This window comes from Rhinolophus hipposideros, assembly GCF_964194185.1.
Source record: "Rhinolophus hipposideros genome assembly, chromosome: 10".
NCBI lineage: Eukaryota > Metazoa > Chordata > Mammalia > Chiroptera > Rhinolophidae > Rhinolophus > Rhinolophus hipposideros.
The window spans coordinates 45,316,406-45,337,254 of NC_138056.1; the positions used below are offsets into that span (position 1 = coordinate 45,316,406).

The 20,849-nt window shown below is 36.3% G+C and overlaps 1 protein-coding gene across 1 annotated transcript; it reads right to left on the reverse strand.

Moving 5' to 3' along the window:
- Nucleotides 1-5,025: 5,025 nt before the first annotated feature.
- Nucleotides 5,026-5,976, reverse strand: LOC308503860 (olfactory receptor 51L1; the record flags this gene model as incomplete). Its single annotated transcript, XM_081063531.1, has 1 exon — nt 5,026-5,976. Exon 1 carries the CDS (start codon nt 5,971-5,973, stop codon nt 5,026-5,028), a length of 948 nt encoding a protein of 315 aa, XP_080919657.1. The 5' UTR covers nt 5,974-5,976.
- Nucleotides 5,977-20,849: the final 14,873 nt, after the last annotated feature.

Sequence of the window (20,849 nt, forward strand, 5' to 3'; positions counted from 1 at the left end):
GCCAGTCTTAGGGACTTCTTATAGGTAGAGGGAGCCATTGAAGATGGGCATAAAAACCGGTGGCTCCTAAGTCACATAGTTCTTCAAGAACTAGATTTCCTGACTGAGGAGGTGTCCACCTCCTTTAGCAACTCCAGAGCCAAGATAGAATATTTTTGCATTCAGAGTCCTTGATTCTATCCAGCAAAGTCCTTTATCAGCACTGTACTTCTGTGCTTTAACTACTCTAAACTCAGTGCCTCCTCTTGATTAGTCCATTCCCTCACGACCATTTTTGTTTTCTCAATGCAGCCTCCAGGGAGGAAAAGTGATGTCACTTCCATTGGAGCTTTTACTCTTTCTCAGGGAAAGGGGATGATCATGCCAAATTCTCAATCTGGGAGTCCAGATTTGGCAGCAACAGGGAAGTATCCTTGGGGTCATCTGATGGAGAAAACTAATGGGGTTAGTCCGTCAGAATAATGTACAAGAAAACGTCTGTGCTCTGAAAAACCAGAGACAGCAGTCACTAGCTGCTCAAAAATGTTAATTCTTTATACTGACTATGTCAGATTTTCCTAAAATGTACAATAGGCCATTATTCAAATATAATTAATGGCTAAACAAACAGAGTAAGCCTAGGTCCGTTATGTTTGGGACAAACTTCACATTATAATACCATTGTGTGTGAACATCTATATTGCATGCCAATGTTTCAGAGAAATCCAGCATTGAGAAAAGCTATTAATATAGTACGAGCTAGAATTTTCCAGACATATTTTATCCAGACAGCATGTATTAGTATCTGGAATTTGTGTTCAGCAGAACTCCATTTGGGAAGTGGAAGTTGAGGGATCCTCGATTTAAGGCAGTAATTCTCAAACAGAAGAAAAATTTATTAACAGGATATTTGACAATGTCTGAGGGGATTTTCAGTTGTCACAACTGGGGAAATGTTAACATCTAGTTGTCAGATGCTAGGGAGGTTTCGAAACATCTTACAATGAGCAGAACAGGCCCTACAACAGAGAAATATCCAGTCTAAACATCATAGTGCCAACGTTGAGAAATTCTGTTTTAAGCTGGGGACTAGGGGAAAAAAACTAAACTAAAGTCAAAATTCTGTGTTATGTCTCTGGGTACTATGAAGGCAAAGAGCATAGACTCTAGAACCATGACAGTAAAGAGCATGAGCTGTAGATCCAGAGGTCCTTGTCTTTGAATCCCGATCCTGACACTTACTGGCTATGCAACCTAGGGAGCCCTTTTGCCTGTTTCTTTATGTACACAATGAGTTCATAATAATTTTATCTGTCCCCTATTTTTTTAATGTTCAGTGAGTTAATATATGTACAGCACTTAGAGCGTATTAAGTACTCAATAACAAATAATCAAAAATTGATTCACTCTCCCTTTGGTACTGATTTGTTATTAAATTAGTTGTTCTTAATATTCTGTCAGTCTACAAATTCTGTGGCCCTATATTTTATGCCCTGAGCTGAAACTGCTTTCAAAACCCTATCAAGTATTTTCAATGGGTACGTCAAATTCCATAGTCATTAAATAATTACACCACAAGGCTAATTTCTTTGTATCTGATCTCATGAGTATCAAATAGATTTTAGCCATGATTTGGATTGCCATGTATTTTTATTTCCATAAAATAAACTCTAATTCCTCAGGAAGTATGCACTCAGTTTAGAAAAGTTGCATTTAATATATTTAATATGTTCACATTCTAAAATATATATTGTATCAAATAAGTTTGGTTTTTGAAATTTTGCTCTCTTGGTATCTTACTAGTTAAGAAATATTAATAAGAAGATTTTTTTCTGAAAAGGTGAAATGATCCAGGGAAAATACGAAAAAGAAAATCAGTTGGTAATTTGTCTGATGATATTTTCACACATTTAATTCAGTAAGACTTAGTTTAAATGATTAGTTGCTATATTCATTCTTTCCTCCCAAAGATTAATCATTAATCCCATATTTCCTGTTTTCCAAGATAACACCATTCTCCCAAACCTCATTAAATCTCATTATTTTTCACAGATCCTTGCCGTATAATACCATAGTCACATTCATTTTCCTTTTAAATGAAATTGTATAGATTTTGTTGACTGAGCTAATGGGGAGCAAGTAGGGCAATGCCCCATTTCAGAGTGAGTTTTCTTTACCAAAGAAAACTGTAAAATGTATTTAACTGGAAGTGTTGATATATTTGTTTTATATTTTAATATCAACCAGACTTAAAATTTTCTTGTTATTAATTCATATTATAAGCAGAATTAGGGTAATGTCAGTGTGTGTGTGTGTGTGTGTGTGTGTGTGTGTGTGTGTGTGTGTGTGTGTAGTGGTGGTGGGGTGATGGTGGGAAATCTGAAAAGCTCTCATTTTCTTCACATGGTATCTTCACAGAAACACAAGTTCATCATTGAGCCTAATTCAGAGTTTACATGTGGGATGTGTGAAGTTGACAATGAATACTGGCCTGGCTTAAGATGTGTAAGTTAATGCAAACTGGTTATTAAACCAGTGGGAAAACATCTGAATTTTATCTTAATACTGAGCTTAACTCATTTTGTTAGTTGGGGTGTATTTTCTTTTCTGAATCAGTTTGTTTATTGAGACATAATGTAGGCAAAATATTCACTGCCACAGGAAATATGATATGGGTATGATAACTCCTTTCCTCAAGGCATTTTATTTGGACAAGGTCAAGCCTTCGCTAAAATAAACTTGTGGTAATACCTAAAGTCTGGCATCTAAAAAAAAAAAAAAAGACGAAAAAAAACAGGCAAGTAGAACAGAGAATAATTCATATGTGAGACATTTCAAACATTTTCACATATAGTGGAGATGAATGAGAGAAGAGAATAACACAGAACCGATATTTAAGATCCAAGAGCCCAGAAATCTTCATCTGAAATTAGTTTTCTGCAGATTACCAGGAATTTATGTCTTTCTTGAAAACCTTATTTTGAAGTTTTGTAGAGGGAAAACCCCATGCCCAGATAACATATTTAATGAATCATTTAAAACATATAACTAAGGAATAACAGAAACCCTACATGCACATTTCTAAATATTTAAAAAGGGATCACTTCTTAATGAATTTTATGAGGCAAGCACAATTTGTATCCCATAACGAGATAACCACATCACAGCAGCTGAGGCTACAAGTTCTTCATTGAAGTATGACCTGTGCAGTGCATGTCCATGTCCATCACAAGCCACTTCAGAGTCATTTCTCTTTTTAGATAATGTGAGATCGTTTAGGCAAGTCTGAAGTTTCTCCTGGAGATTGGAAAATATTACTAACATATGTTCTTTCCACACTTCATTTTTCTTCATGCTAACTCCTTTTCCTGGAATACCTTACATTGCCCAGTGGTGGGCTGGTAAATGCTTAACAAGCAACTCTTGAGGAAAAAAAATTTAAAGCCCTGGAATTTAGTGTTTACCAATTTCTGTTGTGTAAAAACTCCCATCATGACCAATTTCAAACGGCCAATGTGACATTGCAGAACATGTCGTTGGAACGAGATATGCAAAATTGGCTTTCATAAGCCAGTACAAGCAAGCTTCAGCACACAAATTTCTTTCACACTTTGTTCAGCTGGTAAAAATGAATTTGGCTCACAAGGTACAATTAAAGTGTCAACTACTCCAATTCCTAATTCCTAAATCCTCAAGTAAAATTGACCACTCTTTAATAACAGTATTGTATTATTTCCCTATTTTAGTGATAGCATCTATTAATTTTACTAATCTTTATGCATATGTATCTCACCATTAAACATTAATTTTTTTAACATTAAGACAATGCATTCCATTTTGTACGTATCCATTGTACTTAAAGCAATAATAGCTACAATAGGCATTTCATGTTTCTCAGTATAGTTTCATTGGATGAGTAAAAAGGCAATAGGATTTACACTTACCACTATTTTATGAGTACTCATGACAGTTAGAAAAGACCAACCCATAGTGATATGTTAGTGTAGCAGTCATGACCCCAGACTCAAAACGTTTGCAATACAGCTGAACAGACAGTAAATATGTGTGAAATAATAAAATATCACCAATAAAAAAGCACATGTGTAAGTTATCTTAATGAATGAATGAAGAAGAAAACAAGTATTGGGTTATCTACAATAAAGAAACTGAGAGAGACAAAATGATATTAAAGCTCCACTCAGACATATAGAAAAAGAGGAGAAAATAATTGCTAAAAGATGAGGGTGGTTATTGTGCACAACTGCCAACCCACCCACAGATTAAGACATGAAATCCTGTGCTATAGTACTGAACAGGGAATCTACACATTTACCCAGATGTTTAGACCTGCAATGTCAAGATTTCTTGAGCAGCTCTCAAGGTTCTGGCTCAGTATTTGCTGGTAAGCTGAAAGAACAGATAGATCTATGGTGGCCGTGGAAGAAAGAATATCACACTGTCTAGTAATGAAGTGAGGATTTAGTCCACAGCCAACAGCCACAGTCATAGTTCAAAGTCCTGCCAGGAACTCAAGTTCCAAACTCCCCAAGAAGTCAGAAATCTTTTCATAAAAAGTTATAACATTTTGACATAAGAAACAAAATGTGGACAAATGTATTAGAAAAAGAGAGAGAGACAGATTGGTTTCTGGGTTTTGATTTCTGGATTTTGATCATAAATATGAGAAATGATATAAACATAGTTACATAGCATATCATAAGCAACGTTATTTCTATTAGTCATTAATAATAATAATAATGTAATAATATAGCAAATTTTACAGTTTTCCAAAACAATCTTTTGTACATACTTTGTCAGTTATAAATCTCATAATTATCTCGGGGATGAAAAAGGTTATACTTATCACAATTTGGTTATGAAAAGACTGAATCTCATAGGGTTCATGATGAGCTGAGATCACGTATCTAGGAAGTTAAAGAATTAGAAATTTAAGCAGATGATTAATCCCCAAATATTTCACTTCTCATCTACTCAAATGGCTGCCTCCTGATTTTCTAGTGGGAACACTGAAGGATAGCGGGTACTTTAAAGCCTCCTCCCTAGCCCAAACTTGTGAAGAATTCGTAGACGAATCTGTTTTGTCCTGATACTGTAGACAATAGGGTTAAGCACTGGGGGAAACAGCAGGTAGACATCAGCCATGAGGATGTGGACTATGGGAGACAGATGCTTCCCAAAGCGATGGGCCACTGACACCCCAATAACTGGCACAAAGAAGATGAGCACCACGCAGACGTGGGACACGCATGTGTTGAGTGCTTTTAGCTGCTCTTCAGAAGATGCAATGCTCAGCACAGCATTCAGAATCAGGATATAAGAAAGAAGTATGAAGACTGAATCCATGCCCAGCGTGGCGATAACTACACACAGTCCATAAACACTGCTGACCCTGGCATCTGAACAGGACAATTTCAGAATATCCTGGTGTAAACAGAAGGGATGGGAAAGGACATTGACATGGCAGTAGTGATAGCGTCTCAGTAGCAAAGGTGTGGGCAGTACAACTCCCATGCTTCTTAACAAGCAGGCCAAGCCAATCTTGCCTGTTACGCTATTGGTGAGGATGGTGGTGTAGTGCAGTGGACGACAGATAGCAACAAAACGGTCAAAGGCCATGGCCAGCAGCACTGAGGATTCCAGGAATGTGAATGTATGGATGAAGAAGAGCTGGGTATAGCAAGCACTTGCCTGAATCTCCCGAGCATTCAACCATAACACAGAAAGTATAGTGGGAAGTGTAGACAAGGACATACCTAGGTCATTTAGTGCCAAAATGGAGAGGAAATAATACATGGGCTGGTGAAGTGAAGATTCAGTCCAAATGACAGAGAGAATGGTAATATTACCAATAAACGATACCAAGAATACAAGGCAGAATACAATTGAGAGCCAAGAATGAGCATACTCCAGTCCAGGAAAACCCTTCAGAATAAATACAGGCTCCATAGTATCACTGGTATTCCAGACCACCATGATGACCCTGGTAAACAGTGAGGAATAAGTTTGTGTTATCCTTTTTTTATCTCTTGTGAGCATAAACAGTGCAATCAGAATACAATACATCTTTCTGCCAGCCACACAGGGGAAGAAAGGAGGTACTTTTATGGTTCTCATGTAAGAAGCATGTCATAGCAGTAAACAGCACCAAATTTTGGAACAAAAGAATGTACCACACAAATCTGGTCATCTCTGACAAGAACTTTGATGAATTTACGTTAAGGACACTAAAAAACTTAAGCAACAAAAGAGTAAAGAATGAAATCTTTACTATGTATTATGAAAATGGACATAGAGAAAAGTCAGAGTAAATGTCTAGGGATTGGCATAATTTGCCCGTCAATAATTTTCTTGAATTAATCGTTTATCGTGTCTAGGCTATCTTTTAATTCATGATAACTGAATTGGCCCCAAGGATTCAACATAATTTTTCTTCATATTTATTTTTATTTAATAAGTTACAAAGGTCTGATAATTAAGTTCACAAACTTGTTGCAACGTTGTTTCATATCAAAGGGATTATTCATTATGAATTTATACCAACTGGACAAACAGTTAACCAAGTTTACTATTTGGAAAGTGCTAATAAGGCTGCATGAAAAAGGACCTGAACTTTTTGCCAACAATTCATGGCTCTTGCATCACGACAATGCACCAGCTCACATGGCACTGTCTGTGAGGGAGTTTTTAGCCAGTAAACAAATAACTGTATTGGAACACCCTCCCTACTCACCTGATCTGGCCCCCAATGACTTCTTTCTTTACCCAAAGATAAAGGAAATATGGAAAGGAAGACATTTTGATGACATTCAGGACATCAAGGGTAATACAATGACACCGCTGATGGTCATTTCAGAAAGAGTTCCAAACTTGCTTTCAAGGGTGGACTAAGGTGTTGATGTAGGTGCACAGCTTCCCAAGGGGAGTGCTTCAAGGGTGACCATAGTGATATTCAGCAGTGAGGAATGTAGCACTTTTTCTAGGATGAGTTTGCAAACTTAATTGTCTGACTTTCATATAATATTTTTAAATTGAACATAGTTAATGTTTTAATAATAAAAAGTAAACATCCCAGTATATGAAAAGAGGGGATGAAAAAAAGTTTTAAAAAGTCCATGATGCAAGCACACTTACTTAATTTTTTGCTCTTTAGTATATGAACTCTTCCTTAACCTAAACTCCTGTTAGTAGGTTAAGGACACACACACACACACACACACACACACACACACATATAGATATCCCCTAATATATATATGTTATATACACACACACACATGCACACACACATATATATACACACACACACATACATATACATACATAGTTTCTTTTTCTTAAAATGTGTATACATTTGTTGGCATCCTCTGAATATCCTCTGTATATATTCACAATTAAATTATTCACACTCTTCCTGTATGCCTTCCCACAAAATGAAATTAAAACAATATATTTAGCTCAGACATCTGTTATATATTATGTGTCTTAAATTAGTAATAATGGGTACTGTCCACTTCATTTCTATTTATCATTTCTTGCTTTTTTGTCTTTCAAAATTATGATTATAATCTCATTTAAAAATATTCAATCTAAATATTAAATGTTTTTCCAACTTTAGGACCCATTCATCATAAGTGCCTCTTAGAAACCACCAACTTCTTTTTTCCTTTTCAAAATATAATTCTAATGTCTGGCTTTACTTTCCATGAGCAGTCTTCACTGTGACTGGCCCTTCTAATCATGCCCTTGCCATACCCTGGGTTGATGCACTGGGCATTACCGCTAAGCCTTATGGGATTCTCTGCCCCTTTAGTCTCTGGTTCCTTATTTTAGGCCTGCCTAACCACATTGACTGTCCTTCAGAAAACTCTTTCTTCACTTACATTGTCCTCATAGACTGGAGACATGGCTGCTGCAACATCTCAGCATCTCCCTCATCCTTCTTTGTAGACCCTTAGTCTCTGACATCTTCAAAGTCTAACACAGATTTCAGCCCTGGCTTGAAGTGAAGATCTTTCCAAATGTAGCCTCAGATTTATTGTGAGCTCCATCTATTTAGTACTGACCTTTATTTTCTCTATTTTACTTCAGAAAAACTTTGTTTTCAAAAATTTCTCCTCTTGACTGATTCTTATCTCCATTTTATAGTGTGAATACTGAAAGTTCTCTCTCTCTGAACAATCTATATCTGAGAACAGAAGAAAATATCATGCCATCCTCTCCATGTAATAAGATTTGTCACTTTCTTCCTTTTTCCCAAACTCTAGGCCTCCCTGTCCTCTAGAAGTTAAACGCCTCCCTGATACTTTTCTCTAGCCCCAGGCAGTGAATTGAGCTTTCACTGGGGCCTTTGTCTTGGCTAAAGCAATTAGCTACTCATCATGCTCTGCATCTACAAGGCAGAAGCCTTGTTCAACACATCTATTTTTCTTTACCTTCAAACAACATTTTTCTCTCTTGTCTTCAAAATTTACTAAAGTTCCTAGCCAATTGTCTTTTTTTCTTCTTCCTCACTCAGAAACTTTTGTTCTGATGTCCATTGTAAAGCTTAGCTCATCGATTCAAACATTAACATTGAAATATATAGAACACACACACACACCACATACACACACATACACAACACACACACATATACACACACACACAAAGATTATTCTATGCACACAATATAAAACTCGGTTATTTTACCCCACGCCAGGAAATTGTTCTATGCTTTCTCCTTTAATTCTTCCATCCTTGATATAAATCATATTTTCTTTAATTCTCAGAGAAGTTGCAAGAAATAAAGTGGATCATTCTTCTTTGGAAATATCTTCCTCCCTGCTGTGAGTCCTTTAAGTATAGATTGCAATGTTTAGAAAACTTCAGTTTTAAGCCTGTGCATAGATTTAAAGTTAAGACAGGCAGGAATATCCATATTTACACTTTCTCTTTCTTATCCTTTTCTCTCACTGATCATCTGTTGCGAGTATGTCTTCTACTTTTTCTCAGTCCATTTATTACTGTTCTTTCTCTATTCATTTTTTTCTGTTTGTATGTCATTCACAATGATTCTTTGAAGTTCTTTGTTTATTTTAATATAACTTAATCCTAGTGAGGTGAAAAAGAAATAATAGGGAATGACTGAGTCTATGACAACATTGTTTCAAAGGGCAGAGGCATGTAAAGACTCATATCACACATTCACCTATTCCAAGTAATTAATGGAGAACCCCACAGGCTAAGACCATTTTATTGCAGACTTTCTAGCATCTTACCTACAGTAACAATCTTCTTACCCCAGAAGCAATCTTCCATTGACTGTCCTATCTAAAATTGTTGAAAAAGATTGGGGTAGAATATTATGATGTTTCATACATTTAAAAGTGTTTACCACTAAAGAGGATGACACCTATTTTTCCCTCCTGCACAACTTCTTCTTCTAATAATTTTACTCTTTTTAGCCCTTGTACACTAACACAAACTATGCCAAAATATCCCTACTATTTATTTGTAATTATAAAATTAACACTTACTTGAAATGCATACATAAACCAATTTCATCAATATGAATGCTTCATCATGCAAATGGTAGCCCTTTTCCCAAATGATCCAGCTTCATTTTGTCTTTCTTTGCCTAAACTTTCCTTCATTGTAGGTAAAGTCATATTCTCATATTCTCATTCTGTCTTTATTTCTATGGCTTTCCCAATCTCTCTCTCTCTCTCTCCATCTTTATCCTTCCTATTCTGCTCTCTGCTGCCATTTCCTTCTATTTTGCTTTACCTAAATTTCTGTCTTTTCACCATGTAATTCTCTACTTTTATCCCAGTCCTTTTATTACCTCTATCTTTCTTCTTATTTCTCCTTGTATTTCTGTGCTTTTAGTTCTTGTTCTCTTTGGTTTGTTTCTCAGATAGTTCCGTTTCTATCTAAAGGTCAAACTTATACTGATTACAAATGCTACAATTTTGATTCTCTGTAGATCTCCAGTCCTGAAAACCTTTGATTCAATGAATAGTGAGATCTGAATGCTTGCACCATCTCTATAAATTCTCCTGGCGTTGAAAATTCAGGGTTGGCGTCACAATCTGCTGGATCCCCAGAGATGTAATTAATATAAACAGCCCTTAACCATAGCTGTGTCAAGAGCATATGATTATAATCCTGGAAAATATAGGAATGCACCCCTACTTGTATCCACCACTCCCAGTCTTTTCTTTCAAATGTAATGGTTTTCTCTTCTCAAATAAGATTATGAGAGTGAATTCATGATTGCTACGCTAACCCAGAGGAATATTGAAATTGTAGTTTCATTAGGGGCATCTATATAGAGCTTTGGTACTTCAGTGCAGTGATATGCCCTTCTCTTATAAGGTGTTTACCACTTCTCACTGAACAGAGTTGTTCTTTAACTATGTATTTAATAATCATTTATCAAACAACAACAGGATTCAAGTTTCCATACTAAGCTCCCTAAGTCACCAAGGCAGGAAAATATAGCTTTTAAAATGACAGGCTGCATGACAAATGCTCATTTCTTTCCCTCCTCAATTCATGTATCTAACATGGATCATTGGCTCTTTATAGCTATGCCAGCAACGTCCAGGGACTCATGCAGCTTGTTTGCCCTTTGTACTGGTTAATGTCATCATTGCCCATTTTGGGTTGAAGGTCAGCCTGCCAAGGTGATGACAGCAGCCATGGGATTTATTTCCACATTCGTTTCACACCCAATGGCCCTTAGGATACCTGGTCATAGTCTTGGCTGAGGAAATACTCGTGTATCTCAGCTTATAGGGGACATTATTGCTAGAATATGGAACAAGAAAAACAAAAGCAGGAAACAGAAGAACAATTTATTACAGTTTTAGCTATAGATTAATTCCTTCACTAGTCACAGACAAATACTATCTTGCTGCAAAAGCTAGAGAGAAGAGAGAAGGAAATTGAGGATGGGAATAGCATGTACTATAGTAAAGATTCAGATCGGAATATGAAAAATCTCTGAGACCCATATAGTAGAAGAGACACAGGACACAGAAAAAAAAAAGTTCCTAAAAATTAGTTTTGGACAATAAATTATTGATAGTAAGTTGAGAAAGACAGAAATATACAAGGTCGGACAATTAAGTTCGCAAACTCATCCTAGAAAAAGTGCTACATGCCTCATAGCTGAATATCACTACAGTCACCTTTGAAGTACTCCCCTTGGGAAGCTATGCACTGACACCAGTGCCTAGTCCACCCTTCAAAGCAATTTTCTGGAATTTTCTTTTTCTGGAATGGCCACCAGAGTTATCGTCATATTACTCTTGATGTCCTGAATGTCATCAAAATGTCTTCCTTTCAATATTTCCTTTATATTTGGATAAAGAAAAAAGTCATTGGGGGCCAGATCAGGTGAGTAGGGAGGGTGTTCCAAAACAGTTCTTTGTTTACTGGCTAAAAACACCCTCATAGACAGGGCCGTGGGAGCTGGTGCATTGTCGTGATGCAAGAGCCATGAATTGTTAGAGAAAAGTTCAAGTCATCTAACTTTTTCATGCAGCCTTTTCAGCACTTCCAAATAGTAAACTTGGTTAACTGTTTGTCCAGTTGGTACAAATTCATAATGAATAATCCCTCTGATATCAGAAAAGTTTAGCAACGTTGTTGCAACATGTTCGCGAACTTAATTGTCAAATCATGTACATGCATAGCATAAGGTCTCAGCTGATAGCCTTTGAAATCACTAAGATATGGGTATGAATATTAACTCTGCTACAGAAAACTGACATAAGGAAGTTGTTTCATGCTATAAAGGCTCTGTCTTTTTATCTGTAAATTAAGGAAAGTCGTCATATTCACATAATATGATAGTAGTGGAGCTGGAACCTGAACACTGGGTCTGGTACACAGTAAATCACAATTGATAAGGGCTGCTTTATAATTCTTATTACATTCACACAGACACAAAAATCAAAAAAAGAAACAAAGACCTTGACACATGGAGAGAGAACAAATCAAACACTAGTCTTTATTGAGCACTTTCCAAGTGTCCAGGACTGAAATTGTTTCTCCAGTAAGGAAGACACACAGTGATTGGTTGTGGTACAATTTCTTGCCCTCCAGGAGCTCATCCTTTGGCATCCACAGGAATACCTGCTACACTAGTACTCAGAGAAGAGAGTTTGTCGATTTGTCCTGCCTCTCTCCCTCCTACTTCTGCCAGTTTCTCCAGATAAACCAAATGGGATAAAATGATGCTGTGAAAAGAGTAGAAATAAAATGGATGGGGCAGGAAGGGGTGTTCACTAGTTCTAAGTCACCCCAAAACTCTAAATCCCCACCTCCACCTCAATTCTTTCCCAGAAATTGCCTGTAATCATTTTTTTTCTCTTTTCAGGGATGCCTATTCCCCAAGCATGGTACCCTCCAGCCATAGTATCCCAGCAAACACAGCCTCAATAAGTCAAATTAGTTTGCCTTCTCCTATGCTCTAAAAACCCATCATGCCTTTTGCAGTAATGCAGTTTCCATCAGCGACTCCTATGTTGAATTATAGCTCTCTGCCCTATACCTCCATTCCCTTATAAGAAGTTCAAGAAAAGGCAAAACTAATTTATAGAAAGCAACCAAAACAATGATTTCCTCTGTTCTAGAGGGGAGAGGATCAGTGGTTAAAGAGCACAAGAGAACTTTCTCAGGTGATGACATCTTCTATGTCTTGATTAGAGTTTGGGTAATAAAGATGGATTCATTTTTTAAAACTCATTTAAACTGTATACTTAGTATCTGCACATTTTACCATATGTTAATTATACCTCTATAAAAATAAATAAAATGTACATAAATAAAATAAAAATTTGGGTCACAATAAGGTATCAAATATTCATCCATTTCACCCTGAGGGATGTAGGACTATAATATAAGTGGTAATGTACGTGATCAAGTGGAGATCTACATAACAATGTTGTCAGTGTTATTTAAATGTGAAAGTGCTATAAACTACTTTATGTTCTAAAACAAAGAAGTTATATTTTAAAGATACAGGTAAACTGACAATCAACCACAAGAATTAATAAGACCAGTGGTATTATCCCAAATCTGGAAAAGGCGTATGGAACCAGAGATGTTTATTGCGAGAAAGGCATGGTATAAAGATGGTTTATTCCTTACAGCCTCTTTCAACTTTGAAAACTATGAATTTGTTTGCTGAGATTTCACGGTGACATAGGTCTTATTTAATTTTCATTTGAAAGACGAATATACTGAGACTTAGGAAATATGCCACCTTTTCATGGAGATGGTAAAAATCTTGAGGTTTGTATTTATATCTGGTTAACTTGAAGCAGATTTTATTAAATGGGGCATGCTGCTTATCTTTACTGGCAAATAGCCATCATTATACCATCAACATATCCTTGATGTTCCTTTAACCTGAATAAATTTGCAAATCTTCGGATCTAAGTTCAGTGTAATCATAATAAAAGAGAAAATGCCTAACACTCAAAAGTTACTAAAAGTTACTCAAAACCCATTGCAACATTGAAAAACCAGATGTGGAAACCTTCTTTTTCAATTTTTTGTGTCTCCTTAGGTGATCTGAAACATCTCTTTCTTAGCCCCTCACACTTATCAATCTCCAAAATGCTCCTGTATTCTTTCCTTGTGAGTTCTATTTTCTCCATTCATCGTTTCTTCATTACTCTCCTGTTCATCAGAAGTGGCCAATTAGAGTTCATCTCCCTCCTTCTATGCTGGACATATCTAGGATGGTTAGAAGTCAGGTCCATTCTGTCCCCTTGGAGGAACACAATCAGAGTCTTCTTTAAAGGGTAGTTCTTCAATCACTCTGATTTGTTCTTGAAATTCTGGTTCAGAATGGTTAATAAATGAAACCTCCTTATGTTTAAAGGACCTTAAACTACATTGCAGACTCACTGAAGATAGGAACTTCTACAGTGTGTATTCATAGATATAGCACATTCTTTGGAACCTACAAAGTAGGCATTATTTATTAAATAAATAAAAGTGTTCAGTGAAAGAGTCTCATAGCTAGTAATGATACTGGAAGTGAGTTGTTTGTATCTATTTTGCTAGTGTGAATGTGAGCATGTAACTCAGATCTCTCAACCTAGGGCAGATGATAACTATAATAATTGATTGAGCACATATGCTGTGTGAAGAATGACTACATTGTTTCACTGACACAACTATCTCTGAAGTAGAAGTTTTATTATTTTCATCTTAAAGTTAAGAAAATGAGATTTTGACATTATTTGACCCTTGTTTGGACAGCCATAATGCTCAAAGTAATATATAGACATTATAAACAAAAAGTGTTTGACACTGAAGGCAGAACTTTTAATCCCTAAATTGGACTGTCAGTTTCAAAGCGTTAGCTACGTCTCGTATGATGTCACATATCAGTGTGATGCTGTTTCTGGTGCTCCCCGTGTACACCATGCAATTACATAGGGCAGATATGGATAAGCAGTCACCTGTAAGACTGACCCTGTACTCAAGTTAATGAGTGCTGGGTGCTGAGACCTAGATTACCTAAAAAAGTAAATAAGTGACTTATTAATGATTCAGCCACAGATAAGTATCTGTTTGAAGTATCTGTTTGAAGTACAGCAGTGTTTCTCAAAATGTAATGTACATATAAATCATCTGTATTGGTTAAAAATACAGATTCTGATTCAATAAGTCTTTTACAAGCCTAATATTTTGAATTTCTTAAAGCTCCTGGGTTATGCCAATGCTGCTGGTCTAAGGATAATACTTTTGAGCAGTTATGAGGTAGGGGATGTTGAGAATGTAGGGAGTGTAGAAGCACTGAATTCAACCAGAAAGTTTTGAGAATGAATACTAGATTTCATATTTTAAAAACTAGGAGCTGTGAGAAGCAAGAACCATCTTTCCTTCCACCCCTACGCTAATACCCTCTTCAACATTCCTGTAGCATGAATGCCTGGTGCTAAAACGTCTAGCTTGTGCCATGGATTTTATCCAGCAGAGTATGGATTGTTTCCCAACTTCATGTGAATAAACTATCTTGGCAACAGGAGAAAAAGTACTTTCAAAGCTATAGGAATTCATGACCTCCATTTTTGTGACTGAGGTAGTAAGGTGGGGTAGGGGGTTTGAGGGAATATTTTCCAGAGCTGGGAAATTGTTGCCTTTGTCATAGCACTGACAACTATTCTGGGAAAGAGTGACTCAATATCTAATTAATCTTGATGCAGGGGAACTGTTTCTACAACAGAACCTGACTTTGGGCTTAGACTGAGAGAACAGTTACTGATTGAGAACAAAAGTGACAATGAGAGATAGGAATAAGGGGCTGGGCAGGCTGCAGAGTTGTAAATATTTCTATAATAGTACAAAACAACATGAATGTTTAATTATCACCATGAGAGAGCGGTATTTTTCTCTCCTGAAACTATTCTTCATTCACAATTAATTTTTTTCTTCCAGAGAGTGCCATGTCATTTGTGATATGTAAGTTTTTAAGACAGAGAGAGCCTGCCTTAAATTAGTTAACCATCTCATAAAATGATCTGTAAGTTAAACATACAGTTGTGAGACAATGATAAGAAGGTAGACTAATGGTTAACTGGAATAAGATGTGAACCTGCTTGGTCAGAGGAACTAAATAAAGCAGATGGAGTAATCTGGATCTTATGTTGTAAGGCACTCAGGGAAAAAGCCTAAAATCTTAGGTCATGACTTTTGATTGAAGTATATGTTTCTACCGAACAATCAAAACCTATAGAGTGGTTGAATGAATAAAAACAACATGCAAATATATGCTGTCTATAAGAGACACACTTTAGATTTAAGTACACACATATGTTGAAAGTGAGGGAGTGTAGAAAGATATTCCATGTAAATGGTAATCATAAGAGAGCAGTGATGGCTGTAGTTTCATCAGACCAAATAGATTTAAGTTCAAAACTATTACAAGAGACATAGAAGTTTATTATATAATAAGTAAATTCAACAGGAAGATATAACACTTATAGATATATATGTAACCAACCATAAAGCACAACATATCAAAACTTATGGAATGCAAGAAAAGCAGTACCAAGAGGAAAGTTTACAGCAAAAAACAAAAAAAACAACAACAAAAAAACAAAAAAACCCAAAATACCTACAATTAAAATAGAAAAAATTAAAATAAAAAAAAAAACAACCTGACTTTACAAGTCAAGGAACTGGGAAAAGAAGAACAAATATAGCCCAAAGTTAGCAAAAGGACGGAAATAAAAAACACTGTAGCAGAAATAGAGAAATAATTTTTAAATTAATAAAACTAAATATTGTTTTTTGAGAAGATAACAAAATTGATAAAAACTTCCTTACTTAGACTGGAAAAATGAGAAACCTATAATTAATAAAAATTAAAAGTGAAAATAGGAGATGTTACAACTGATACCACAGAAATAAAATTAGATGATAAAAGATTATGAAAAATTATATGCCAACAAATTGGACAACCTAGAAATGATGGAGAAATTCTTAGAAATGGAGGACCTACAAAGACTGAATCACAAAGAAATACAAAGCCTGAACAAACCTACAGGCCTACAATAGATAAGTCTGAAGAAGAAAAAAGAAAAAACTCCCAACAAAGAAAAGCCCAAGAGCAGATGGCTTTGCAAGTGAATTTTACCAAACATTTAAAGAACATTTTATACCAATCCTTCTTAAACTTTTTCCAAAAAATAAAAAATGTTATACTTCCAAACTTTATTAGGCCAACATCAGTATAATGACAAAGTTAAACAAAGACACTGCAATGAAAGAAAATACAGGCCAATATCCCTGATGAACATGATGTCAAAATACTAGCAAACTGAATACCGCAGCACATTAAAAGAATTATACACCATAAGCAAGTAAGAATCATCCTTAGGATGCAGGGATGGCTCAACATATGCAAATCAATAAATGTGATTTGTACACCATGTTAACAAAATGAAGGATAAAAATCACATGATCATCTCAATACATGTATTAAAAGCATTTGGCAAAATTCAACACCCTTTCATGATAAAAACTCTCAAAATTTAGGTATAGAAGAAATTTACTGCAACACAACAAAAGCAATTTTTAAAAAGCCCACAGCTAGCATCGCACTCAATGGTGAAAAGCTGAAAGCACTCCCTTTAAGATCCAGAACAAGTCAAGGATGTCCACTCTCACCTTTTCTTTTCAACATATTACTGGAGTACCATAGCCAGAACAATGAGGGAAGCATTTGGACTAAAACTTATACCATTGTCACTCCAGGTTCTCAGGCTTTTGGTCTTGGACTGGAACTACACCATCATCCTTCCGGAGTCTCCAGTTTGGCAAACTGCAGTTTACCAAACTGCAGATCTTAAGACTTCTCAGCCTCTATAGTCACATGAGTGAATTCCATTTATCTATGTATATAATATTGGTTCTCATTCTCTGAAGAACCTTGATTAACGCACCAAGTAAGAATACTCTTGGTATTAGATGATCCCTAGGCATCCCTGCACACTTCATACCCAGTTTTGATGGTGTAATTGACTGAATGTCTCTTATTGTGTCATTGGAATTAACCCCTGGTCATTCGCAAAAGGTGAAAAGAATTCACAAACTCAGCCTGAAATGAGGAGAGCAAGGAAGTAAGTTTATTCAAGAAGGAGGAAGCCAGCCTAGACTTTGTCGGGGCAGACAGCACCTAACTTTAGGTTAGCTTTTTCTTATATAGGAAAGTGTAGGTAAATTTCCGTACGCAGAAGATGTGACGTATAGACTGAGGTCATTTGGTTGACATATGTTGGTTATATAACTAGTTTCTTTCTGTGCATCCTCTTTCCCAGAATGCATATAGAAAAACCCACAGGGGGCCAAGCCTTAATGTTCATTCCATTCTAATTGCATTATAATTAGGCTAGAGTTAAACTAATGGACAGGTTTTGGCAGTTTGCACATGTGTGAAGAACCAGTTAAAACCAACTGGGTTTTAACCTCTTTTTATGAGGGGTTAGACATCTTAGATTTATTTCTAGGGGATGAGGCTGGGTGATTCTTGGGGAGGGAATGCAGGCCTGGGCTGTCCCCCTTCAAGTTCACTTTTATTAACACTTTTCTGCTCATCACTTGTGTATCCCTCAAAAGTTGTATGTTGAAATTCTAACTCCCAGTGTGACGGTATTAGGATGTGGGGTCTTTGGGAGATAATTAGGTCATAAGGGTGAAGCCTTCATGAATGTGATTAGTGACCTTATAAAGGGGCCTTCTTTTTGTCATGTAATCACACAGCAAAAATACTGCTCTCTATGAACCAACAAGCAAGTTTTCACCAGACACCCAGTCTACCAGCATTTTGATCTTGGCCATCCCCGTCTCCAGAACTGAAAGAACTAAATGTTTGCTGTTGAAGCCACCTAGTTTATGGTACTTTCTTTTACTTACAGCGGCCCAAGTGGACTTAGACAGATGGTCAATAGACAAATGCAAAAGCCACACTTTGAGAAATTTATGATGATCAAGGATTACCGGAGACCTAGCTGAACTGTAAGTTCTAATGTGTCCTTTCGAGCAAAAATTAATATAAGACCAAGTCTTATTTTAATATAAGACCGGGTCTATAATATAATACTAAATCTTATATTAATTATTGTTCCAAAAGACGCATTAGCGCTGATGGTCAGACTAGGTCTTATTTTCAGGGAAACACTAGCTGAGGGTGGTAGGAAACAAAAATGGATAGTTGACAGAAAAGATACCTAACAGTTGTGGATCAGGACAGCTGCAATTTTAAGGGCCTGTAGATCATGCACCAGCTATTTTCTTGTCAGTTTTCAATTTTAAAAAGCCCATATGAATCCTGGAAAAGCTGCTTCCAAAGGTATTACTGAAGTATGTGGATCCAAGCATACAAAGGCTGACTGTAGCTGATTCTGTGGTGCACCATTCAGGTCTCCTAATCCTGCCAGGCCTGTAAAACCCATTCCTCTACTGGGAGAGTATCACAGCTGACAGATCTCATCTAATTTCTTCTTGGGAATTGCTGTCTTCTGAATGGAGCCAACTCACCCAAGGTTATGTCTCCTCCTTGTAGGCAGATCACATCGAATGACCAATCAATGTGTACTTTAAAAGGCCAAGGCCCTTTCTTCAATTCAGGACAATTCTAAAGGGTCATCTTAGCTCCAGAGATCTCTGCAGGATTGAATTAGCCTTTGTTACAATTGCATGCCATTCAACTTCTCCATCCACTAGTTCTATTTCCTTCATTCCCCATAGATATTTAACCTGAGAGCACTCTCCAAATAAAATTCTACACACAAACGTACACCTCAGTGTTTGATTCAAAAAGAACTCAAGCTGTGGCCCCATCATTAACAGAACAAACACAAGCAACACAAAAGGAAAAATTACTTGCAAAGCACATTATAATAAAAGGCTATAGTCTTTTTTTTTCTTTTTTTTTAATATAGAAAACACTCTAACAAACTAATATTTTTTTTAAAAAATTAAAGGACATAATAGACTGAGCTCTGAAAAGAAATTCAAATATGTTTCAACATGAAAAGAAGATCATTTATTTGTAAGGCATAAATTGCATTTATCAGCAAGTAGCAAAAATGAATCTAAAAACACAATTATAGTGGCACAGACATAGTGACCTAGAAAATTAATATAGGCAACTGTTCAAGAAGAGCTACACACAGGTGCTTGAAATTGCAGGTAAGAGAGCAATTAATTCTGCTTTATGAAATGGCAGGAGACATTAACCATAAATGGCTAATTCACAGGCATAATGGGAATTCACCTAAACTTTGCTTGAATTTACTCATTTAAGGACCTGCCTTTGGGCTTTTGAGTCCCCTCTGGGTACAGCTTTTAGAGTTGTCATCCCCTGAGTCCTTTGTTATTCTAAAAAGGCATCAGAATAGGATTAGAATCAGCCTGTCATGATTAACCATTGTACCTAACAACTGGGATTGGGATAGCTTCATCTTGGGTTCTGGGTTCATCTCTTTTTTTTACCTCAATTGTAAATGCAATGGCCATCTCCTTGGTAAGTACCTGAAAAACCCTCATGTTCTAATTGTGGATCTTGTGGATGAAAAAGGGGCCACATGTTAAACCCCGACAAGCTCAGGAGACTGAAAATAACCACAGAGGATGGCGTGAACATAAAAATTCCTAACTAAGGTGGGCCTTGGCCGGAAGTCACATCTTTAGCCAGTAGTTTCCTTGATAAAGGTCAATCTTTTACCTTAAATGAGCCTGTCTATTGTCTTTTCTCATCTAAAATAAAATGCCCTTGGAAAGTCAGAGTAATCCCTTTTTTCCAGACCAGAGCAGGAAACTACAGAATCCGACATTGTTTTTCTTGTCCCCTGATTACAACCTCTGCGTGTTGTTAAAAGTGAGCTATTAAACTATACTGTACCCAGCTATGTAGAAGTACCTGTCTCTCCAATTTACTTTTATCCAATCCCAGAGATTTCCCCCTCTTTGCTTTCTCCTACCCCCTTAATCTACCACCAATGAATTTCATGAAACCCTCCTCCTTTAATTCTAAGTATAAAATAAGCTGCAAACTGCTATTTTGTGAAGCATTTTTCAATCCATCAAGATTTTTGCTTCCTGGCAACTGTTGTCAGTTTGGCTCAAATAAACTCTTACAAGCTTTCTCTTAGGCTAGATGTTTTTTCGTCAACAATCTTATAATCAAAAATTTATCCCTGATAAACTCATAATTTTACTGCTTAATGCTTCAATTTCAGGATATATACTTAAGACTAGAAGTAGTCCTGATAACACCATTCTGACTACATTAAACATCACTCCACTTGTAACATAAAGAGCATGATTTAAAAAAACCT